Source organism: Lepidochelys kempii, chromosome 11 (assembly GCF_965140285.1).
Source record: "Lepidochelys kempii isolate rLepKem1 chromosome 11, rLepKem1.hap1, whole genome shotgun sequence".
Taxonomy (NCBI): domain Eukaryota; kingdom Metazoa; phylum Chordata; order Testudines; family Cheloniidae; genus Lepidochelys; species Lepidochelys kempii.
Genome location: NC_136390.1, coordinates 66,908,387 through 66,929,660, shown reverse-complemented (window position 1 = coordinate 66,929,660; position 21,274 = coordinate 66,908,387). Strand labels below are relative to the sequence as shown.

At 41.4% G+C, this 21,274-nt stretch overlaps 1 protein-coding gene across 3 annotated transcripts in view; it reads left to right on the top strand.

Annotated features, from left to right (window-relative positions):
- The window catches only part of IKZF2 (IKAROS family zinc finger 2), a 128,969-nt gene extending 113,299 nt beyond the window's left edge, over positions 1-15,670 (top strand). For 2 of the 3 annotated variants that reach the window (XM_073306722.2, XM_073306721.2), the window contains exons 6-8: positions 1,157-1,294; positions 9,676-9,819; positions 14,301-15,670. In XM_073306722.2, coding sequence (XP_073162823.2) covers positions 1,157-1,294; positions 9,676-9,819; positions 14,301-15,025 — 1,007 coding nt within the window. In that variant the 3' untranslated portion in view covers positions 15,026-15,670. The remainder of the gene's footprint in view (positions 1-1,156; positions 1,295-9,675; positions 9,820-14,300) is intronic. The other variant, XM_073306723.2, reaches the window with a different exon arrangement.
- Positions 15,671-21,274: the final 5,604 nt, after the last annotated feature.

Below are 21,274 nucleotides of genomic sequence, written 5' to 3'. Positions count from 1 at the left end.
CCTAATGTGATTCCCAGACCTCCAGTACTGAATAAATAGCCCTCTAATTATTAGAGGATATGTTCATGTTCTGTGTATTGTAAGGTTTCAGAGCAGTAGCCGTGTTAGTCTGTATTCGCAAAAAGAAAAGGAGTACTTGCGGCACCTTAGAGACTAACACATTTATTTGAGCATAAGCTTTCGTGAGCTACAGCTCACTTCATCGGATGTAGCTCACGAAAGCTTATGCTCAAATAAATTTGTTAGTCTCTAAGGTGCCACAAGTACTCCTTTCCTTTTTATGAATTGCACAAAATTATTAACATGGTTTTGGCAAAATACACCATTTGGCTAGCTTTCTGGCTCTAGGATTAAGCTATTCTTGTGGTTTCTTCATGACATGCTATGAAAGGACTTCACTGTACTAGGATCTGGTGCCAGGTTTTGTGCATGTTAAGACCTTTGCCAGATCATGTTGCTCTTGAGTGAAACTAAAGATAATATAGGAATTGTCTCTTGCCTTCATTGAGTCTCTTTTTACTGTGGAGCTTCCCTGGTTGTGTGTTTGTCATTTTTTGTTTTTGTTTTTAATTATCCAGTCCTTATATACCCTTGGTGACTGCTCGGTTCTGGCGTACCACAAAAAATGGAACCCACTTGCTGTTGTCTCTTTCTAATTCTTACCTTATTTGTTTTGGCAAAATAGGTTGACCCAAAGGTGACCTTGCTCATGTCATGTAACTCAGTCCCCACCACTTTGATGTTGCAGTAGGCCAGCAAGTTTATGTGAGGGCAAATGCTGATGCTATGGACAAAATTGTTTAGAAGTTTTCCCACCAGCGTTGGTGACACACAGTCATAGGCTGGTTGTGGTTCAACTGCTTGTTTCTCCTCATGGGTGCAGTCTACTTATTGACTTTTCTACCAAGTCAGCCTTTTTGTGAATGTCTGGTGATACTCCTTTTCAGTGTGAATAATCAGTAGGGTGATGTGTGGGTGGGTGGGGTGGGGGGTAGATGGGCGGAGGTGTGTGGGGGGTGGGAAAACAGGGCAAGGGGAAGAGGGTTGGGACTTAAATGACCTTTGTAAATGTCTTTCCATCCCCTTTGTTGCTTGTAACGGATATGTAACGTTGGTGCAGATGACAATTTAACCGAAAGCTCTGTTCTTTCCACAGTGGGTAAGCCTCACAAGTGTAACTACTGCGGCCGGAGCTACAAACAGCGCAGTTCGCTGGAGGAACACAAGGAACGCTGCCACAACTATCTTCAGAATGTCAGTATGGAGGCTGCTGGGCAGGTCATGAGTCACCATGGTGGGTGGAAACCATGTTCAGGAGCCTCCTATACCTTAGAGTAACTTCTGCACTTATTTCATGTTTGGTTTTCTCCATTTTTTTTTTCTATATTTCAAATAACCTCATTCTTCCTAGAACAGTTACGCTTAAATATTCTTAAGGACAGAAACCGTGCATGAAATCCTGGCCCCACTGAAGTCAACATCAAAACTCCCTTCGACTTCAGAGGAGCCAGGATTTCACCGTGTGTGGGGGGGAGGGATTACACTGTGTGGTGTGTGTGTGTGTGTGTATGTGGGTGTGTACACCTATATGGATATGTATGTGTGTGTGTAATATATATTATATTTTTCATAATTGTGTGTACATGTACCTATATGGGGGGGAGGGTGTATTTTATATATGTGTGTATATGTATATATAAAATCAGCCCTGCAAAATTATCATGAAAAATTGATAAGACCAAGTATAAAATGTGGTGTTTGCCCACCCTTTAACATAACTGATTATGAGAAAAACGAAAAATATTGTAGCCTTCGTAAAAACAAAGCTTCCCTGTTGCAAGTATGAAAGTAGCATTTGGCAAGATTGCTAAATGCAATCTATATAAAATGTGTATATGTAAATATTTTTACATAATAGGCATGCTGGATGTGTAAATAGTATATTGAAAAAGATTGAGGCTTTTTGCGCAGTATAAAGAGCTTGCAAAAGAGGATATAAAAAGCACACTATGAGAATGTAGTTTTATCTTTAGTGGGTTGTAAAATTTAAAAAAAACATAATTTTTTTCAGACTCTCCAAATTATTTTTGGTTTTAGGTTTTGAAGTGGAATTTTTTGATTTTTTTTTAAATGTTCATGAAATGGCTTATCCTTTTAAAGATATTTTTATTGATAATTTTCTTTTTTGATTTTTGGTATAATATTTTAAAAATTTGGTTTTAAAAAGAAAACCCTGCCGTGCGACTGAGCTAACCAGTCAAAATTTGCACTGTTGCAAAATGGAAAAAAAAGGAAGGAAATTAAAAGCAGCCTGCTTTCCCCTTTCTGTTTGTTTTTTGCTCCTGTGTAACTTTTCATTGGTCAGTTTCGTCCGGCGGTGGGATTTTCATTTACTTAAACATTTAAAGAAATTTTTTCAAAAATGTATAACAAGAAGCCAAGAACAACAACAACAAAAATTTAAATTATTGATTTCTAATAGAAAATTTTGGTGGAAAAAAACCCCAAGAATGTTTCAAAATGGGTAATTTTTTCATGAAATATTCTTTTTTCACAACAAAGTTGCACTGGAAAAATTTCAGCTGCTCTGTTCAATAAATTCAATTATATACCACCACCATAAATGCCAGGGAGAAGAAAATAAGCATTTAAAATCTGGTACATTCAGGAAGATTGACGTTTGTGACTAGACATTTTAGGCCTGATCTAATGCTCATAAAAGTCAGTAGAAATAGTCCCTCTGATTTCAGTGGTCTTTGGATCAGGGCATTTTTGTACCTTGAGTTTCAGACATACATGATCTTTGTGGACTCATGGTGTTTAGTTGGAAGCTAAGAGTTTACCCAGCTACACCATTCCCAAGAAGAGTCTTGGGCGCCAAGCCCTGCAAAGGCATACACACCTGTGACTTCAATGGGGCTCCTTTCAGGGGTTAAAGTTAAATCGGTGTGTGCAGTTCTTTTGAGAACTGGGTCTTTAGTGAGCTTTCTCCGTAAAACACAGTTATGAAAGCTACAAGTAAGTGCTTCAGGGATTGTGTTGTGAGAGATCTCTCCAGATTCTACTCCACTTCTAGTCAAAAACACTTATCTTTGCCAGTGTTGAGACAGTTTTAGATTTGCTTGGAAGGAACTACTTAAAGGTGAAACATAGACTGTGCCGGCCAAGTTCTTAGCCTTTTCTACACCGAGAAGTTTCACTGGTTTAACTTAAATCAGTTTTTTCAACCAATTTTAAGTTAGACCTGTCCAAACCCCTGTCTGAACACTCTTAGGGCTTTTGTACACTACCGCTTAAGTCAATGTAAGTGATGTTGCTCAGGGGGTGTGAAAAAAACACCCCTCCGAGCAATGTAACTTACATCGACCTAAACTGTTGTCCATTGAGGTGGAATAATTACGTCAATGGGAGAGCGCTCTCCTATCAACATAATACGTCTTCTCCAGGCCCGCTACATCGGCGCTGCTGCATCAATGCAGGGGCGCCAATTTAATGTGGTAGTGAAGACAAGCCCTTAGTCTGGTTTAATTTAGTTTGTCTGTTCTTAATGTGTTTAAATTAATCTGGAATAAGCCTGGTTTAAAGTCAAATAAGAGCATCCACACAACCTTTCCAATGGTTTAATTAAATTAGTTTAAAATCACACCTTAAGTGAATCCAGCACAACTTTCTCATGTAGACAAGTCCCTTGTGTTTAAATCTCCTGCCATGCAAGTGAGCAAGGGAGTACAAGGCCCACCCCACTATGTGGTCAACCTGTTTCTGCTTTGGGCAAGGTGGGGAGGAGCTGGGTCAGCAGGCTCTTCGAATCCACAGCTTGACCCAACAGTGAGCAGAGTCTGGTCTACCAACATGCCTGCCAGTGTAGCTTAGCCAGCGAAAGAAGGGATGTAATCACTGCCCTATAAAAGTGACTGCAGCAACTTACCTCCTCCCTGGAGCACAGGGAAAACCAAGGATTTGTGACTGACTGGGACACAATTCCTTCCCACAGCCTCCCTGAAGGCGTTGCAGCTATGCAGTGCCCCTTACGAAAGGGCTAAAAGTTAGGTCTTAGTCTACCCCTAAGAATGTATTGTGCAAAAATGTGCCCATATTTCCTTCTGTCCCTTGCCATACTGTGTAGTTTTCAGGATCGGTATTATTGTGAGCTAACTGATTGGGGCATTTGATATCTTGGAATTACTCAGCACCACCCTGAACTTGAGCTTTCTTGTGTGTCTTTGTAATTGTTTGTTTTCTCATTTACTATGTTTCTGGAGGTATACCCAGTATGAGATTACCCCGTGCTTTTCTTAGTTTATGTTACCAGAATGAGCCATAATGTATTTGCCTGGATCTATGAAACCACTGGCGCGTAACTGACTCCTATCTACAATTAGCAAAGTGATTCTCTGGGGTGGTCCTGCGATGAGCTTTTTATAAAAAGATGGGGGTGGGGATTTTCTGGTCCCCACCAGTGTCTTGCTATGGGAGGAAGGGGAGCCCAGCTGTTTGTGCTGGAACCCGTGCATCCTTGCCAACGATTAACAATTTTTTTTTGCCAAGGTGAGCTGTTCTAATAAGCTGGGGGCACCCCTTGGAGGGGTGTTTATGCATTGTGCTCAATTTGGTCCTTCATTCATTCATTTACTCATTCATTCTCACAACAGCCCTGTGAAGAAGGTAAGTATCATCGTCTCTGTTTTCTAGATAGATAAATCACCTAACTAAAGCCACAAAGGGGGTTAGGTTATCAGAGCATGGGTTAAAATGCAGAAGTTTCTGGCTCTCAGTCTCTTGCTTAGTCCACTAGCATGCCACTGATGTGCCCTTCCTTGTGGCTAGAAACCATGCAGCCTGCTACAGCAAAGCAGATAGCTCACTTGCAGACAACTTGCCAGAAGAAAGTTGCCATGAGGTAGCAGGCTGGGCAGTGCTGGCCCTCCCAGGTGAAAAATTGGTCTGGGGACCTCTAACTCTAGGTTTCCTGGGTCCCAGCCCTGTGTGAGTATAATGGAGACCAGTGCTGGATGTCTATAGCAGTGATCATGAATAATCTGTGATCTTTAAGAAAAATCAAAGACAAACTTTCAACCCTAGCTACACATTTGCACCAGTAAATGATTCTAGCTTAAAACAAACAAAAGGAAGTATTTTTTTTCACACAATGCACAGTCAGTCTGTGGAACTCTTTGCCAGAGGATGTTGTGAAGGCTAAGACTCTAACAGGGTTCAAAAAAGAACTAGATAAGTTCATTGAGTATAGGTCCATCAATGGCTATTAGCCAGGATGGGTAGGGATGGTGTCCCTAGTCTCTGTTTGCCAGAAGCTGGGAATGGGTGACAGGAAGTATCACTTGATGATTACCTGTTCTGTTCATCTCCTCTGGGGCCCTTGGCATTAGCCACTGCCAGAAGACAGGATACTGGGCTAGATGGACCTTTGGTCTGACCCAGTATGGCCGTTCTTATGCTCTTATCTTGACAGAGAAAAAGGCTAGAGAAATTCTTCAAAATAGATGCTTCATGGTTACTCTGTTTGCTTATTTAGGACCCCAAAAATAAGAGAGAGAGGGAGTCCAGCCCTCTGCACCTCCCAAAAGTCAGCTTGACACATTACAGATGATGGGTCCTTTTATTCCTACATAATTGAGTAGAATTCTGGTTTCAATGCTGACTCCAGGAAGTTCTTCTCACCAGGATCCATGAGAATTTTCCCTGTCATATTTTTTAATATCGTTAATGTGAGCTGAGCAAAGAAGGCTTAGGGTCAAGAGCCTCAGCTGATGTAAACCAGCATAGCGTTACTATTTCAAGCAACATTCAGGGACCAAAAAAGTCCTGAGTGACTGTTTTTACTTTTGTTATGCAGTGTTCTCTGTTGCTTGAATTATGCACAGACTCTTATTACATGTGTGTGATTTCATACAACTAAAAAAACCCCCAAACTAAAAGTTGCTTTGAGTCCAGCCTTTTGATCTACAGTTCCCTTAGTTTCAAGGAAATGGAGGCTCTGAAGCAGTGTTCCTCAACTCTTGTCACCCTGAACACTGTCTAGGTCTGTTTACTGAAAGGATGGGCTAACAAGGTAGTGTTACTTCGAATATCCTCTCTTGCAAATGTCAGAGGAAACTCATCATCTTTGCTTAGGCTCCAGTTCAGGAAAGCACTTAAGTGCCTGCTTAAGTCCATCCCCTCTCAGAAAAGCACTTAAGCATATCCTTTGCAGTACTTCGTCTTTGTTGAATAGAGATGCTTTGTGGACCTTGGGCCTTAGTTTTGAGTGTGTGTTATCTTCCTTGGTTTGGTTTTCTATTTTATAACACTGATATTCCTCGGTGAATTATGTGGACTTTGGTTTTTGGCTTTTACTTAGGTATTGATTTTTTTTCCCTAAAATTAAAAGCAAATCAAAACAGGGTGCCTCGTGTTACAGCATATAGGAAATAGACATAATCTCTTGTCAGTTGTTTCTTAACATATATGATGCATTCCTTTTTTTAAAGAAAAACTCAAATAATAGATCTCGATTTTAAATATGTGCAATGGCATGATGTTCAGTTTCACCCTTCAAGTTTCCACTCTGGCAACATCTAACCAATCTAATCTTGATTTGTCTGTGGTTTAACAAATTCAGGGATTGGTTGTTTTTGTTGCTGTTCCTTTTCCTGAAATCTACATAACCAATCACATCTTGGCAATTTATCTTCCCAGTAACATAAATATTGGAGAGGGTCAGAAACAGTAATGTTTCCACTTGGAACTTGACTGTATTGGCAAAGGTCCCATGCCCTAGTCTCGTATTGAACCAGATAATAGTCGCCACGTGTTGTTAAATGTGGAGCAACCCTCTCTTACTATCAGTTTCAGAAATATGAAAGCAAGCACTGTATTGATTGTGATATTCCACAGACGAGTCAGAGCAAAATCCTTGCCTAATTTATTAATTGTAAGGAATTTCGGTGAAGACTTCTCGCTTTCAATGGAAGAAAGAAGTCCAGTTGTACATTGGTCAAATTTCACCTAGGACATTTCACATACCTTTATCCAAGACAGGGGTGTTGGCACTTTTTTAGCTACTATTTAGCCTTTATATGATATATCAATGAATATGATGAGCCGGGGACTCAAGTGACCATTAAAGTCAATGGAGTCTTTCAGGCCTATGTGGACGCAATCCTGTGAAGTGCAGAGTGCTCTTAACACCCATTTACCATGGGAATGGAGAGCACTGAGCACTTCCCAGGATTTTCCCCCAAGAAAGTCTCGTGTAATGTATAGCAGGGGCAGACGGTCATCGGTTTATCTTAATAGAGGGTGTGATTCTGGCCCCATTGAAGTCAATGGGAGTTTTCCCATTGACTTCAATAGGGACAGGATTTCACCCGTAGTGTACATGGTGACACTTTTTTTTTTTTTAAGCACAAAGAACAGCTCGGCACCCAGTTCCCATTGAACATCAGTGGGACTGGGTCTCCTTGCTGCCACTTGTGTCTTTGAAAATCTCCCCATGTTTTCAATACATCCCTAACTAGGCCTATTGTAGGTTTCTTTGGAGCAGCCCAAGTGACCTATGTAGTCTTCCTCAGTCCAGTCTGCTGACTGTTACCCCAAGCCTCGAAGTCTGCACTGGTTATTAATTAGGTCACTTGCATACCACACACCATTTTTGTAAACATTGATTGCATTTTGTATTTGTGCTGTTTCTCTTCCATTATTTTCACTGGTGCCAGCAGGATTCCTTGGTAAATGAGAAATCATTGTGCTCCTCAGTAGGAGCATCCTGTACAAATAAAAAGGCAGCAGAGTAAATCATTTTACAGCATATGCTGAATTCTGAGACTCAAAGCATTCAGCTTTCCCTAGCAGCACAAAACACAAATGGAATCAACAGAATAAACTGTCCTGTGTTCTTGAATGTCTGAGTTGAGAAGTTCACCAGAACAGGTCTTTTATTTCGTAATTGCCGGGTATTTGCTCTTTCTTTTTCGGAGGCGAAGGCAATGCTTTTACTACCTCGTTTTAATGTGTATTGTGCTACCAAATAGCCACATGTTTAAGAATAGGAGATTCATTAGCACTGATGTCAGTGGAGTTACAGTGGAGTACTGCAGTGCTGAGTCAGGCCCAATCTTGCAGTCTCCACACACACTACACTCATGCGTGAGGAGTACATGATAAAGTCCTTGGGAACTGAGTCTTAAGGAAGTTGCCATGGTGTGAGGAAAAAGAAGGGAACAATACAAGATTTAGGGTCCAATCCCGCTCTCCTTATTCTGGCAAAATTTCCTTTGACTTCAGTGGGAGTTTTGCCTAAGTAAGGAGAGCAGGATGGGGCCCACAGGTCATACAGATGAGAGCAATTGTTTGCTCTGCCATTCCAGAAACCTGTTTTGGTTTGCTGCCCAGGAATCCTTAAGTATAAATCATAACCATAGCTCCTACTAACCTCCAACTAGCACAAGGACACTGATCGTTGAACCTTTTCAACCAAAGCTACCTTCTGTGAATGAATCTGGGACAATGAGTCTATTTGTTAGATTCAATGCTATGGAACAATTGAAACAACTGGCATTGCCTTTTGTCATCCATAAATTCTTCAGCCTACTGCGATGAATTGGAATGATTCAGAAATTGTCGGCCTGATCCTCAGCTGGTGCCCATCAGATAGTTCCACTGAAATTAACTTATCTTCTTGTGCTTGTAAATAAGAAGCCCCAAGAAAACCAAGTATTACTCAAGTATTAGGTGAGCAGTCATAAGGTTTGGTTTTTTTCAGCTAGGCATATAAAAGTAGTTAGTGGTCCATGGAGTACTTGCTGTTCATGTGTTTCTGGTGCCTGCCCCTTATTTCCAGCGGAGAGAATCAGACCAGGCATGAGATGGAGGGTGAAATAAGCAATAACAGAAGGTGTCATTAATGTCTCTTTTTTGCTTCAAAGACAGCTGAAAATACATACCTTTTTTCCAAGTATTCCTCTTCCATGTAAGTAGTTCCGGTAGCTGCCACAGGGAAGTTATTCCGTGGGTAAGGAGGTTGTCCACGGATTGCAAAGAGTGGGTAGATGTCCACAAGGGAATCTTGACATTCACTGGTGATTGAGAATGTTTAAGAACCTCTGTTTTATGCTATTCACCTGAACCGGAAAACTATGAGATGATGATCTTATAAATTAGATGCATTATGCCTGGAAGAGTAGCATGGAAAAAGGACATATACACTAAAGCCCATATTTTCAAAAGAGGACTTTGATTTTGTAAGCCTCCATTTCTGGGTGCTCAGCTTCAGTCAGAAGAGACCTGAATCTCCATTGCCATGCGCCTTTTGACATGGGAGCAAAGGGAGTATAAAATGCTATCAAGACAGAAGGATAGCAATTCACTCTCACTACGCACTGGTGTCACTGAATACACAAAGTGGAAGGCAACGGAGAATCAGGTCTCAAGGCTGATTTTCAAAAGTGCAGCGCACGTGACAGCTCCCACAAGGAAGCACTCAAAATCAGAGGCCCACGTTTGAAAATTTGGCCCTAACTGCTCAAACTTTAATGCTGTTTCATTGCCAATTGTATTCCTTGCACCTTGTTTCACTGGTATTTTAATATGCACTGTAGTCTACAGGGCTCAAAATAGTTAGTGCCATCTCTTAAGTGTAGACAGACCTGTCTGATGTGACTTTTTGGTTTTACGTAGTACCTCCTATGGAAGATGGTAAGGAACGAGAGCCTGGGATGGACAACAATATTTCTCTGGTGCCTTTTGAGAGACCTGCTGTTATAGAGAAGCTGACAAGCAACATGGGAAAGCGTAAAAGCTCCACCCCACAGAAGTTTGTGGGTAAGCTTGAGAGAGCATTTTTATTATTCTTAGTGAGTAGGAATAGGTTATTTGTTAACACCTAAGAACAGTCAAAAGATCTAAGGGGAAAACTGCACTCTCAGAATTGAGCATGATTGGGGAGGGGGAAGGGCGAAACAATTGAGAGATGATTAAATCAAAGCAGAAAACAACCTGAAAGCGGCTGGATTACAATATTGTCATCCCTAAAACTCATGAGTCAGGCCCCCAAAATCTTGAGATTTTAAATTATACCTTTTGGTGTTTGAGCCTTTAGGGTGCATTTAGGTCATATTTTCGAACTTTTCTCAGTCATTGTGAGGGCTAGAGACTTACTTGTGTAGTGAAAGCCGAGATTCTTATGTAATCACCTGACTCCAGGAGCTGAAGGCTAAAAAAACGCCCTCAAGACTTGTGATACAACTGTGAGAATTGGCAACATGGAAATTGCCTCCCTGATATGCACGCGTGTGAAAGTGATATGTTGCAGCTTTTATTGAAAGAAGCCCGTATTCCAAGTGAAACAGCACATTTATTGATCCTTCAGAGCTCATACACAAGTTTTTGGGTTCAATACAGGGGTAACTGGGTGAAATTTAAGGACGTACAGTGATATTTAGGAGAAGGTCATGAAAGCATACGCTTGAATTTTCCCATGCTGTATCTATCACAGCTTTTCTGCACTTTTGTGGTCAGCAGTCTCTGAGGAGCCTTGGTTATGGACCACAGTACGTGCGCTCTGACTGAAATTTCAGAAGGAAGGGAAAGTGGTATGCTGCAAATGGTGCTAGTAATTGCGGAGAGAATGGTTGCACCCAGTGTTAAGGCACAGAAGTTCTTGAGAGATCTGTTGAAATAGTGGAGGTATACAGAATAACAAATTGTAAGGAGAAGGAGATATAACACTTCTATTCACTTTCTCTCATAATACAGGAACGCGGGGGTCGTCAATGAAAATAAAAGGCAGCACATTTAAAACCGATGAAAGGAAACACACTTTCACACAATGCAAAATTAGATAGTAAAATTCATTGCCACGTGATGTCACTGGCACTAAAAACTAATCAGGATTCAAAAGAGAACTGGGCACTTGTATGGTTTACATAATATCCAGCATAGTTATAGTAAGGATTAAATAATACAGAAGAGATAAAAACTCTCATGCTTCAAAGCATAAGCCGAGCTATAGTTAATGGGAGTAAGGAAGAAACTTTTTCTGTGGTTGGGTTATTCCATAATTGCCTATGTAGGGTTTCTTGCACCTTCCTCTGAAGCATCTGGTACTAAAATATGATAGTGGCCTAGATGGAGCACAGGTCTCATCCAGTATTGTAGTTCTTATGTTCCTTGATCTGGCTATAAATATATGGTTTGTTTGGTAATACACAGTAAGATAATTAAGGGATAAACTGTTTCATCTTTCAGTTAATGTAGAGTGAGCATAATTAGAATGAAAGATCTCATAGTCCTAAAGAACCTCAACAGATAAATCTGACAAGTTACTTTTCAATACTTATTTGACCAAGAAGAAATGATTTTAAAATGAAAGCCATGTTAACATGTGTTGAAATATGGGTGTCAAATGTTTCTTTTGTATTGTGTGGCGCATATGGTGAATTAAAATGTACTGTCCCTGTACATTTTTGCATTATTATTTATTTTTGTATGTCACGTTCCCTTTTTAAAACTCAGCCCAAGATCTTTACAGTTATGGTGAAACATTCTGGTTCGTAACTGAAGGAACAGAGCAATGCAGGTCCTAAGCAACTTGAGTGTTTTCTTTAAGTCTGGTGAAGTTAATAAATGAGGCCTGTGAAAGGAACAAAAACGAGGTCTGAGGAGTTCACCACACAGCAAGATAATAATCACAACTGGCAGCACTTTCAGCGCAAGGCTATGATGTCAATTTAGAAAATCCTGCAGTTGGTAAAGCCTAAAAAGAGACTTTTTGATGGCAACCAACAAACCTAAAACCTATTGCATATAATTAAGCCAGTCATTTTCCTGTGCTTTACCTCTCCTCATCCTGTTTCTCTGACATCTACATTGTTGAGTAAATGGCGTATTTTGTGCTCCTGTTTTTTTGTTTTTGTTTTTAATTTGTGTGCTAAATTATAATGTCACTGTGGTCAGCCTTGGAGAACCATAGTAAGGCTCTGATTCACCCCAGGTGCTTTAACTTGTTGCCTGATTTGAAGCACACGAGTAATGCCATTGAAGTCTGTGGGACTATTTGCATACTTTAGATTAGGCACATACATAAGTAGTTTGCTGACTCAGGGTCTGAGTTCCCAAGCATAAGTGATGTGTGGACTCTGAGAATATAACCTAATTGTTCCATGTATAATGTAAAATCATTTCTCTTTATATACATCATTTTAAGACAAGGCAAAGGGAGTGGAATATCTGGTATTTATTATTACAGGTGATGAAAATAAAGTGTTGCTATATTGAAAGGTACTGATGCCTTTCAGGAGAGTTGAGATTGCTTTTTGCCCCAGGCAGATTTTCCAAAAATTGAAAGAGAAGTTTGAGGTTTTTAAGTTCCTGGACAGACAAAGTAGTGACATTTGTGGCTGCCTGAATTAATTTATTTGCAGTGGTGAGGATACATGTGTTTCTGTTGGGTGATAGAGTGGGATGTGGTGAGAGAATGAAAACAAACAAAGTTGTTTAGTTTATAAAATCCACTATCCAGTACCTTTAAAACATAACCTTAACTTTTCAACTAAAAAAACAGAAACAAAAATTTTTAAAGAGTTGTTAATTGACCTTCCCATTTATATGATGCCATACAATAATATAATTGGAAAAGAAGTGGGGCCAGATTCAGCCTAGGTATAATTAGAAGTAACACTGTTCATATCAGTGGAGACGTACCTTGTGTCAGAACTGAATTTGCCCCATAATTGGCATGATTCACCACTATGTTGTTCCATTTTTACACTGCTGTACCTCAACTGTTTTAACAGGGTCATATAAGTCTACATTTGGAGTAACACAGTGCTAAATCATACCTTATAGACTTGACTTATGTCAGCAAAAGTGATACTTGTTTAGCCTCTGCTGTGGATAAACTAAACTAATACATGTTATTTTTGTTATATCAGTAACCTGATATATAGAGACTGTGTTCTCTAAAAGAGATGTTCCTTTCTGCCTGAATAATTGAGTGAAATGCAAAATTCAACCCCAACCTAGGACCTGTGGTTTCAGCTCAGCCTCCCACTTCCTGCATCCACTACTGCAGTCTATGGGCAGATGCAACCACCCTTCACCACCTCTGCAGGCCACTGCAGCTGCACACTTACGGGTCTGTAGGTTTGTTAGGCCCCAGTATTGCTGTCCTGTAAGGCCATTGTTTAGACATCCCCCTCAATACAGCCTCACTGTGAGATGTGAGCCATGATGGGTGTCTCATGCAGGTGCCTCTGCATCATGGCTGATTTAATCTTATGTTGAAAAATAAAACACCTTTGGCTTGATAGTCTGGTGATATAAACTGGTGTAGCTCCATTGATGTCAATAGAATTACATTCTTTTCCATCAGCCGAGGAGCTGGTCCCATATTTCCTCATTTGGAGCACAGAGGACATCATCTGATGGTTTCGAGCAGGTCTGGAATTCATACCAGCCATAGGCTTATCTAGAGTTAAGACTCAAGACTGCCTGCGCTGAGGGTGCAATTCCATCTCTGGGCAGAGGGCTCACGTAAGACCAAAACACCATAAATAGAGCTGAAGTGGCACTTGAATGGTGCCTGGTGCTGTCCCTCTGCCCAGGGATGAATTTCACCCTCAGTCAAGAACACAGCCGGTCATCTGCAGGGGACAGTGAGGGATTTTTTTTTCTCCAGTGTATTCTGTGGTTTTGGATTGGATTTTTGGTTTGGTTTGATTATTGCTCACTCCTCTGAAGCATCAGAAATGGCCATGACTACAGATGGACACTGGGCTGAATGGGGTGGTGCTCTGAGGTGGTACAGAGCTTTTTTTTTTTTTCCCCCTAGGTGCTCATCTGGCTGGTTCTTGCTTACATGTGCAGGGCCTAACTGACCACAATATATGGAGTTGGGAAGGAATTTTCCCCCAGGTCAGATTGTCAGTGACCTTGGGGGATTTTTGCCTTCCTCTGCAGCGTGGGGCAGGGATCACCTGCTAGGATGATCTTGGTATATCTCACTTAATCCTTTCCCTGCCACTGTAGAGGTCTAGGCGCTGGTGCACCTTGTTCCCTCCTGTTTTTTGCCTGTGGCCCACCATAGTTTAGTCCCCTGAGGGCTGTAATACCTTGGTCTAATTGTTGGGCTTAGTGTGGAGATGGTTGGGTGGTGTGTAATGGCCTGTGATATACAGGTCAGACTAGATGATTAGATGGTTCCTTCTTGCCTTAAACTCTGGGCCTAACACAGGGTTTTTCTCTGTTACAGTTGAATGTCTAGGTGACTTTCTTTTTCTCATTCATTTTGTTCTTACCTTTAGGTGAAAAGATCATGAGATTTGGCTATCCAGATATTCACTTTGATATGAACTTAACGTATGAGAAAGAGGCTGAACTGATGCAGTCTCACATGATGGACCAAGCCATCAACAATGCAATCAACTACCTTGGAGCTGACGCACTTCACCCCCTGATGCACCACACACCAAGCACAATTGCAGAGGTGGCCCCGGTCATCAGCTCAGCTTATGCTCAGGTCTATCATCCTAACAGGATAGAAAGGCCCATTAGCAGGGAAACAGCTGACAGTCATGAAAACAACATGGATGGCCCTATCTCCCTCATCAGACCAAAGAGTCGACCCCAGGAAAGAGAGGCCTCCCCCAGCAATAGCTGCCTGGATTCTACTGACTCGGAGAGCAGCCATGAAGACCGCCAATCCTACCAAGGAAACCCTGCCTTAAATCCCAAGAGGAAGCAAAGCCCAGCTTACATGAAGGAGGACACCAAGGCTTTGGATGCCACAAAGGCTTCTAAGGGCTCTTTAAAGGATATCTATAAGGTCTTCAATGGAGAAGGGGAGCAGATTAGGGCTTTTAAATGTGAGCACTGTCGAGTTCTTTTCCTAGACCACGTCATGTACACCATCCACATGGGTTGTCATGGCTACCGGGACCCATTAGAATGCAACATTTGTGGGTATCGAAGCCAGGACCGCTATGAGTTCTCATCGCACATTGTTCGAGGGGAGCATACATTCCACTAGGCCTTCTCATCCAAAGGGGACTCTTATGAAGTAGAAGAACTGCACATGAAGAAGTACTGCACTTACAATCCCACTTTTCATTGACCCACCTTTTTGTTGTTGTTTGTTTGTTTGTTTGTTGCTGTTGTTTAATTATTATTATTAACCTTATTGTATGGACCCAACCTCAGTCTCTCTGCCCAGTTTAAGAATGGAAGGAAGGAAGGGAAGGGATGAGAGAGTTTTGTGTTGTTGCTGTCATTCTGTTTTGGTGATCTGTCTTGCATATTTTGTGGGAATTGAAAGGCAGTCCATATCTGTCACAGTTAGCTGTACATCATGTCATATGTTGGATATCGCTCAACTCTGGTAGGTGTTTTAAAGTCATAATGAGTTGCCACCCAATTGTAGATTAATAATTTCAGGCAAATAGGTAGAAACATTTCAGAGGAAAGCCCTTTCAAATGTATAGCTATGGCGGGGAAGATGGGGGGAGTGGACAATTGTATTCTACAGAATGAACAATTATTTTTAAAGCAAAACTCTTTTATTTTAGGGATTTAGGAGCACGAATCAAAGTCAATATTCCTTGCAAAATTACTTCCATGGGTGAGCTATGTCCATGGCTTCTGTGTTTACTTCCCCTGTGGAATGTATAAAATATGTATGTGTAACACTGTACCACATAACAAGAGTTTAGTTTCATAAGTCTTGGGACCTCCTGTGGTAGGTTTGAGGTTCTGTGATGTTATTTTACTTAACTTACGAAGCACGTTTTTAGAATTGCTGATTTGCTATTATTCCATCATTGTGTTGACTCACTGGCTTCTTATAGACCTCCTAGTATCCATACCTACTTAGTGGCACCATGTGTTTTTAAGAAACAGCATTTACAAATAACACTTTTTTACCTAGCTTCTAGGGCAGTAGATATCCTAGGAGTGAATACAAATTCTGCAGTTTACTGAAGAGGTTCTGCTGCTGTGAGCTCCATTGACTTCAGTGGAATACTCTGAGCTACAGCAGCTTAAGATCTGGCCCTAGCTAGCCACCTCTCCAATGAATCCTTTGCTTTGTGATTTGTTGAATCAGTGACTACCTAGTATCCTTAATTCCTCTTTATTTTTTGGATAGAAGCCCTTGCAGATTTTGATGCACACCCTCTGCTCTAGGAGAGTGTGAAAGCCATGCAGAAAAACAATTGCTAATTTGATTTGATATCACTTCACGCTTTAGGAAAATGGGTACATGAGCTAGAGGCACTAAGGTTAGTTTGATTTAGTATTATTGACACTTACTAATTTCACTGCAGGGGGAAAAAAAGCTGGTGTGATCAGGCCATTTAGGTACAGACCAAACAAGAACAATGCAAACTCTCTTTTTTTTCCTTTTCTTTTTCTGACAATGCAAGACAGAAGCCCCAGACAAAATCCTGTAGGTTGAGTAGCTCTACAAAAAGTAAGCTTAAACCCAACATGAAACCCAACTCTTTTTATATCAATCATTATTGAAAGTGAACTGCAAAAATAGAGCTTTAACCTGGAAACATTTGCACAAGTGCATAGCCATTTTCCACGTGGGTACCTTCGTTGAGTTCCATGAGAACTTTTCACATGAGTAAAGTTACTTAAGTGCATACGCAATTGCAAGATGAGGCCATAATGAATCCCCATTTGCTCGTTTCAGTCTGTTTTTCTTATCTTGCCAGACCTGCAGCATTAGAAAGTAGGAGCTGAGTGGTATTGATTGAAATCTTTTTATGGCGACACACTTGGCAGTTAGAACCTGTGTTTAGAAAGGATACAGTAGATCATGGCCAGATTACCTGATGACTGTTTCCCGGCACTGAAATGCTATTAAGTAGGAACTGGTAAAGTTTAGCAGTAGCCTATTAATTATAATACAGTATGGATAGAAATGTCGCCTTATGTAATGTGAGAGCTATCAAGGATGGGAAAGAATGGACTTTGAAGAGACAGATACAAAGAGCTGGTTCCAACATTGTCCTTGACATCTTTTCTTCTTCTGCCCTTATTAATTTTGATACAGATAAAGCTCAGGCAAGACTAGCTGCCCCTATTTCTCTCATTCTCTTGTGCCTGGCACAATCAGAGTAACTAATATCCTGCTCATGACCACTGAACTCTTTCTTTGACTCCAATGTTAGTTATTAAAGGGCATACATTCTCCTCTATTAATGGGAAAAGAAGGGAACTGCAATCAGCCAGGGGATGTGGAATAGGATAGCAGTTCCTCCTCTGCCCCACCTCTGCTCGGTAGGGCTGATTCTCTGTGGCTGTTGAGGTTGTGCGCTAGGAACAGAACTGAGAGATGGCTGTATTCTGTGACATCTTCCCCATGAAAACCCATGGGGATTACCTTGCTGGAGATGGCAGTGATCAAGTTAGCATTGTGTCCTCTGGGTTCCCCCTTCACACTCTGAAAACCCCACTGTCTGGGCTGGGGGTGCAGGGGCACGGTTTGGGCACAACCACAATGGCATAGCTCCAGAAGCAGCCATGTTCCCATTGTGGAGAGGGAGGACTAGGAAGCAGGGCATTGACAAAGGTATTATATGTGGTTGTCCCCACCCTTTGCCCATAACCTGAGATCCATGTGATTTCTCTCATGACGTGACCTGTCCCTTGCCTCCTCTATAGAATCATAGAATAGAATAGAATCATAGAATATTATCAGGGTTGGAAGGGACCTCAGGAGGTCATTTAGTCCAGCCCCCTGCTCAAAGCAGGACCAAGCCCCAATTTTTTGCCCCAGATCCCTAAATGGTCCCCTCAAGAATGGAACTCACAACCCTGGGTTTAGCAGGCCAAAGCTCAAATCACTGAGCTATCCCTCCCGCCCATCCCCAATGTGACAATTGGGATGTTCCCTGAATGGTTTCCTGGCCCCATGTGCATTTTCCCTAGCTGTGGCGTGGTTTCCTCTCTTTTAAAAGGTGATCGTAAATTCTGCCCAACCATGACAGCTGCTTGAAGAACAATCTGTAAAATAAAATGTTCTCGAAGTCGCTGGCCCCGTGCTGGGGGCGGTGTGGAGCATGGAAAGGCATTGAGAAATGCCCTGCCTGAGCTGGCAAGAACGGAGGATGTCAAGCCCATTGCTGCACCTCTAAGGGAGTGCAAACTGTGGTTGCTTCTATAGCCAGGGTGACAGTGGGCTCCTTGGGATAGCTAGCACAAGGGCATAGGAGAGGAAAAGGAGTGGGAAGATCCCTTTGTGTATGCACCCAGGAGCTGGCCATAGTCTGACCCAGCGTGAGCCAGTACACTTCTTAATTGATGATGCATTCTCCACAGCCCAGTGTGTCTCTTGTCCCTTTCAGTGACCTTAACCCTTTTTTTTCCTCTTTGCAGTCAATGCAGTTTATAGGGTGCTATTCAAGAATCACTTGGCAGGTCAGTGCAGCTCTGTGAGATCAACCCTGAGTGCTGCCATTTTAGAAGCTGTCACAGGGAGAAGTGCATATTGGCAGGAACGCCCCGTGACATAGCACTAGCCCCTAATACCACAGAGACGCACAGAGAACATCTTTGTCATACTGGGGTTGTGCAGGAGTGTCAGAGGGACAGCATAATTTTAGTCATCACCTTTTGATAGTTGAAATTCCTGTCTAGATCAAATCCGCGGGGGGTGGGGGGAACACATTAATATGTATTGTCATTTTTTCTTAAAACTCACTGTTGTTTTTCATCTCTTCAGGGTGCTTTTAGGGGGAATGGTTTAAGTTCAGTTCAAGTTTTGAGTAAAGGTTTGGGCTAAATCTTATTTTAGCATAATCAGCAAATGCATGTCTATGGGGGATTACAGTGAAGAGAGTAGTACGCAGTCGATAATGTAGGCTCCAGTTCTGCAAGCTCACATACCAAGGACAACTCAATGGAGATTGCAGTGGGGTTCCTTACTGACTTACAGGTCTGCCCACAAATCTGAGCCTGCAGGACTGGGACCTCAGATGATGATTTTTTCTCTTTTGCTGTTTGCGGATTTCTAAGAGCAGCTATTGACTTCATCAAATTCAATGGTTATTCAAAATTATTTACTAAGAAATTTCAGCAGTCTGGGGATTATCCCCTCGCAGAGCAGTTGGCTCCAAGTATTTGCTATTGATCACTAGCCATTTGTTCAAAGTATGTGCTAAACGCTGGCTAGTTTTGGGTAGACACACATAAGTCTTTTGACTCAAAACTCGATTCCAATACTTGTGTTTAAAAATTCAGAATTTGCTTTCTGTGAGCATTTCCCATATTTGGTTACAAGTAGCTTTTTCCTCAAATGTCCCTGCCAATAAACTCTTTACCTAGATTTGTAAGGGGGAAGAGAGCCAGATTCAGACTCGGTCTAAACAGGTGCAAGTTCTGGTTTTGATATGACCCAGGGCTGGGTGCACAGAGCTTTCGTTACAATTCTGTCCATCATTGTGGGTAATGAGTTTTACAGCCAAAGCCCTTTTAATTGATTTAGGAATCCACAACTAAATATATAGGATTTTTGTATAAAACCAGCTCTTTACCACATACTTAAGGAGATTAAAGCAATTGCATTCTCCTTAAAAAGTGCTTCCATCCATGAAAGATGTCTCAACATTAACCTATATTGGTCTCTACTTAGAGAACCTGTTTTTGTAAATCACCCTGACTCTTACCTGCAGTATTAGCCTCTCTAACTTTAGGGCACCAGTCACAGAGTTCATACATCACCAAGTACAGAAATTCAACATTTGATTAACTCTCCAAATTGCTGTTTTAAACTTGTGCTTTGCTGGATAGGGGCTAGAATGCTCGTTGCTTTGCAGGATCCAGTCTGAATGAAATTCAGTCCTTTGAAATTGGGCTTTTATAGGATTTAAGGGGCTGGCCTTCTGCACTTTTCTTATGGATGCACAGGGGAAAAAAGAGTCCACAAAAGAACAAACAGCTTCTAACTCCAAAAAGTGATTTATTCCAGTTGTACCTACCAGAAGATTTGAAAGCTGAACTAAGGGCCTGAGTAGCAATTATAAGGTTCCATAGTTAGTTAACTTCCTTTTACCTCACTACTTTGAAGCAACTATTTCTTGTAATTTCATTAAGGAAAAATGAAGCAGGAAGAAGAAGGATAATATTTGTTGACAGAGTAGCCAATATCGCAGGCTCTTGCAAAAGTGAGATGAAACTGGCTCTGTTTTAGTTGGCTTTTATCTTTAGTTTTATATAGTCTTATTTTTTTAAAAAAAAGTTAACATCCGTGATGATGTGTCGCATAAAGCATCTGGAGATTTATGATTCTGAAATAGTATATACACTGTATCATGTCATTCAAATAAGTTTTATTGTACACGTGCCTTTTTCAAATGCATTTTGAAAGCTGCTGTTTCATATCATAGCCTTTCACAATGCATTTAAAAGAAACACTAATGTTACGGAGTGGGACAGAGGAAGCTGGGGTTTCCCCTTGAGTAGGAAAATCCCTGAGTGGTGTAGCTGGCTCTACGCTACCTGGTCTTGGGAAAGGGAAGGGAAATGTCCAGGGCACAGTGTGCTCCAGCAATCCCCAGCTGGCAGGCAGCACCTTTTGGGGCCATGGATAATGGCCATAGTTTAGAAACGGATTCTAATGCTGCTCTGAACAATGCCAGGGGCTGAAAAAGTTCCCGCCTGCCCCCTGAACTTAAGAGGTTTGGGGCAGAAAGTTGGTGTAATACCACCTTTCTCCTTTCTCTGCACCCTATTGCACCAAGGCTGCAAACTTGAGAATCTAACCCTCCGTGTATTTCAGTGCTATATTGCACAGCATCAAACAGCATGATGGAATGAGAATATACTTTAAAGTAGTGTATCATTGCAAAAGTCTGCTTAGCTTAAAAAAAAATAATAATACAAAAAAAAAGGAGGGTGGAAGCTTGAAGACTACGGGACCACTGCTATGCCGATTGTTCAGATAAGATGAGAGAGTAAAACAAACAAAACTCATCTGTGAAAGGCATTAGGGAGTGTGATTTGTTTCTCAAGTCAGGCGGAGATGTGTGTCATATTAGGGGTTTCAGAGTAGCAGCCGTGTTAGTCTGTATTCTCAAAAAGAAAAGGAGGACTTGTGGCACCTTAGAGACTAACCAATTTTGTGAGCTGTAGCTCACGAAAGCTTATGCTCAAATAAATTGGTTAGTCTCTAAGGTGCCACAAGTCCTTCTTTTCATATTAGGGGTTGTATTAGCAGAATACTTTGGTGAAAAAATCAGTAGTTTTTGGTACTTGCCTTATGGGACCAGTGACC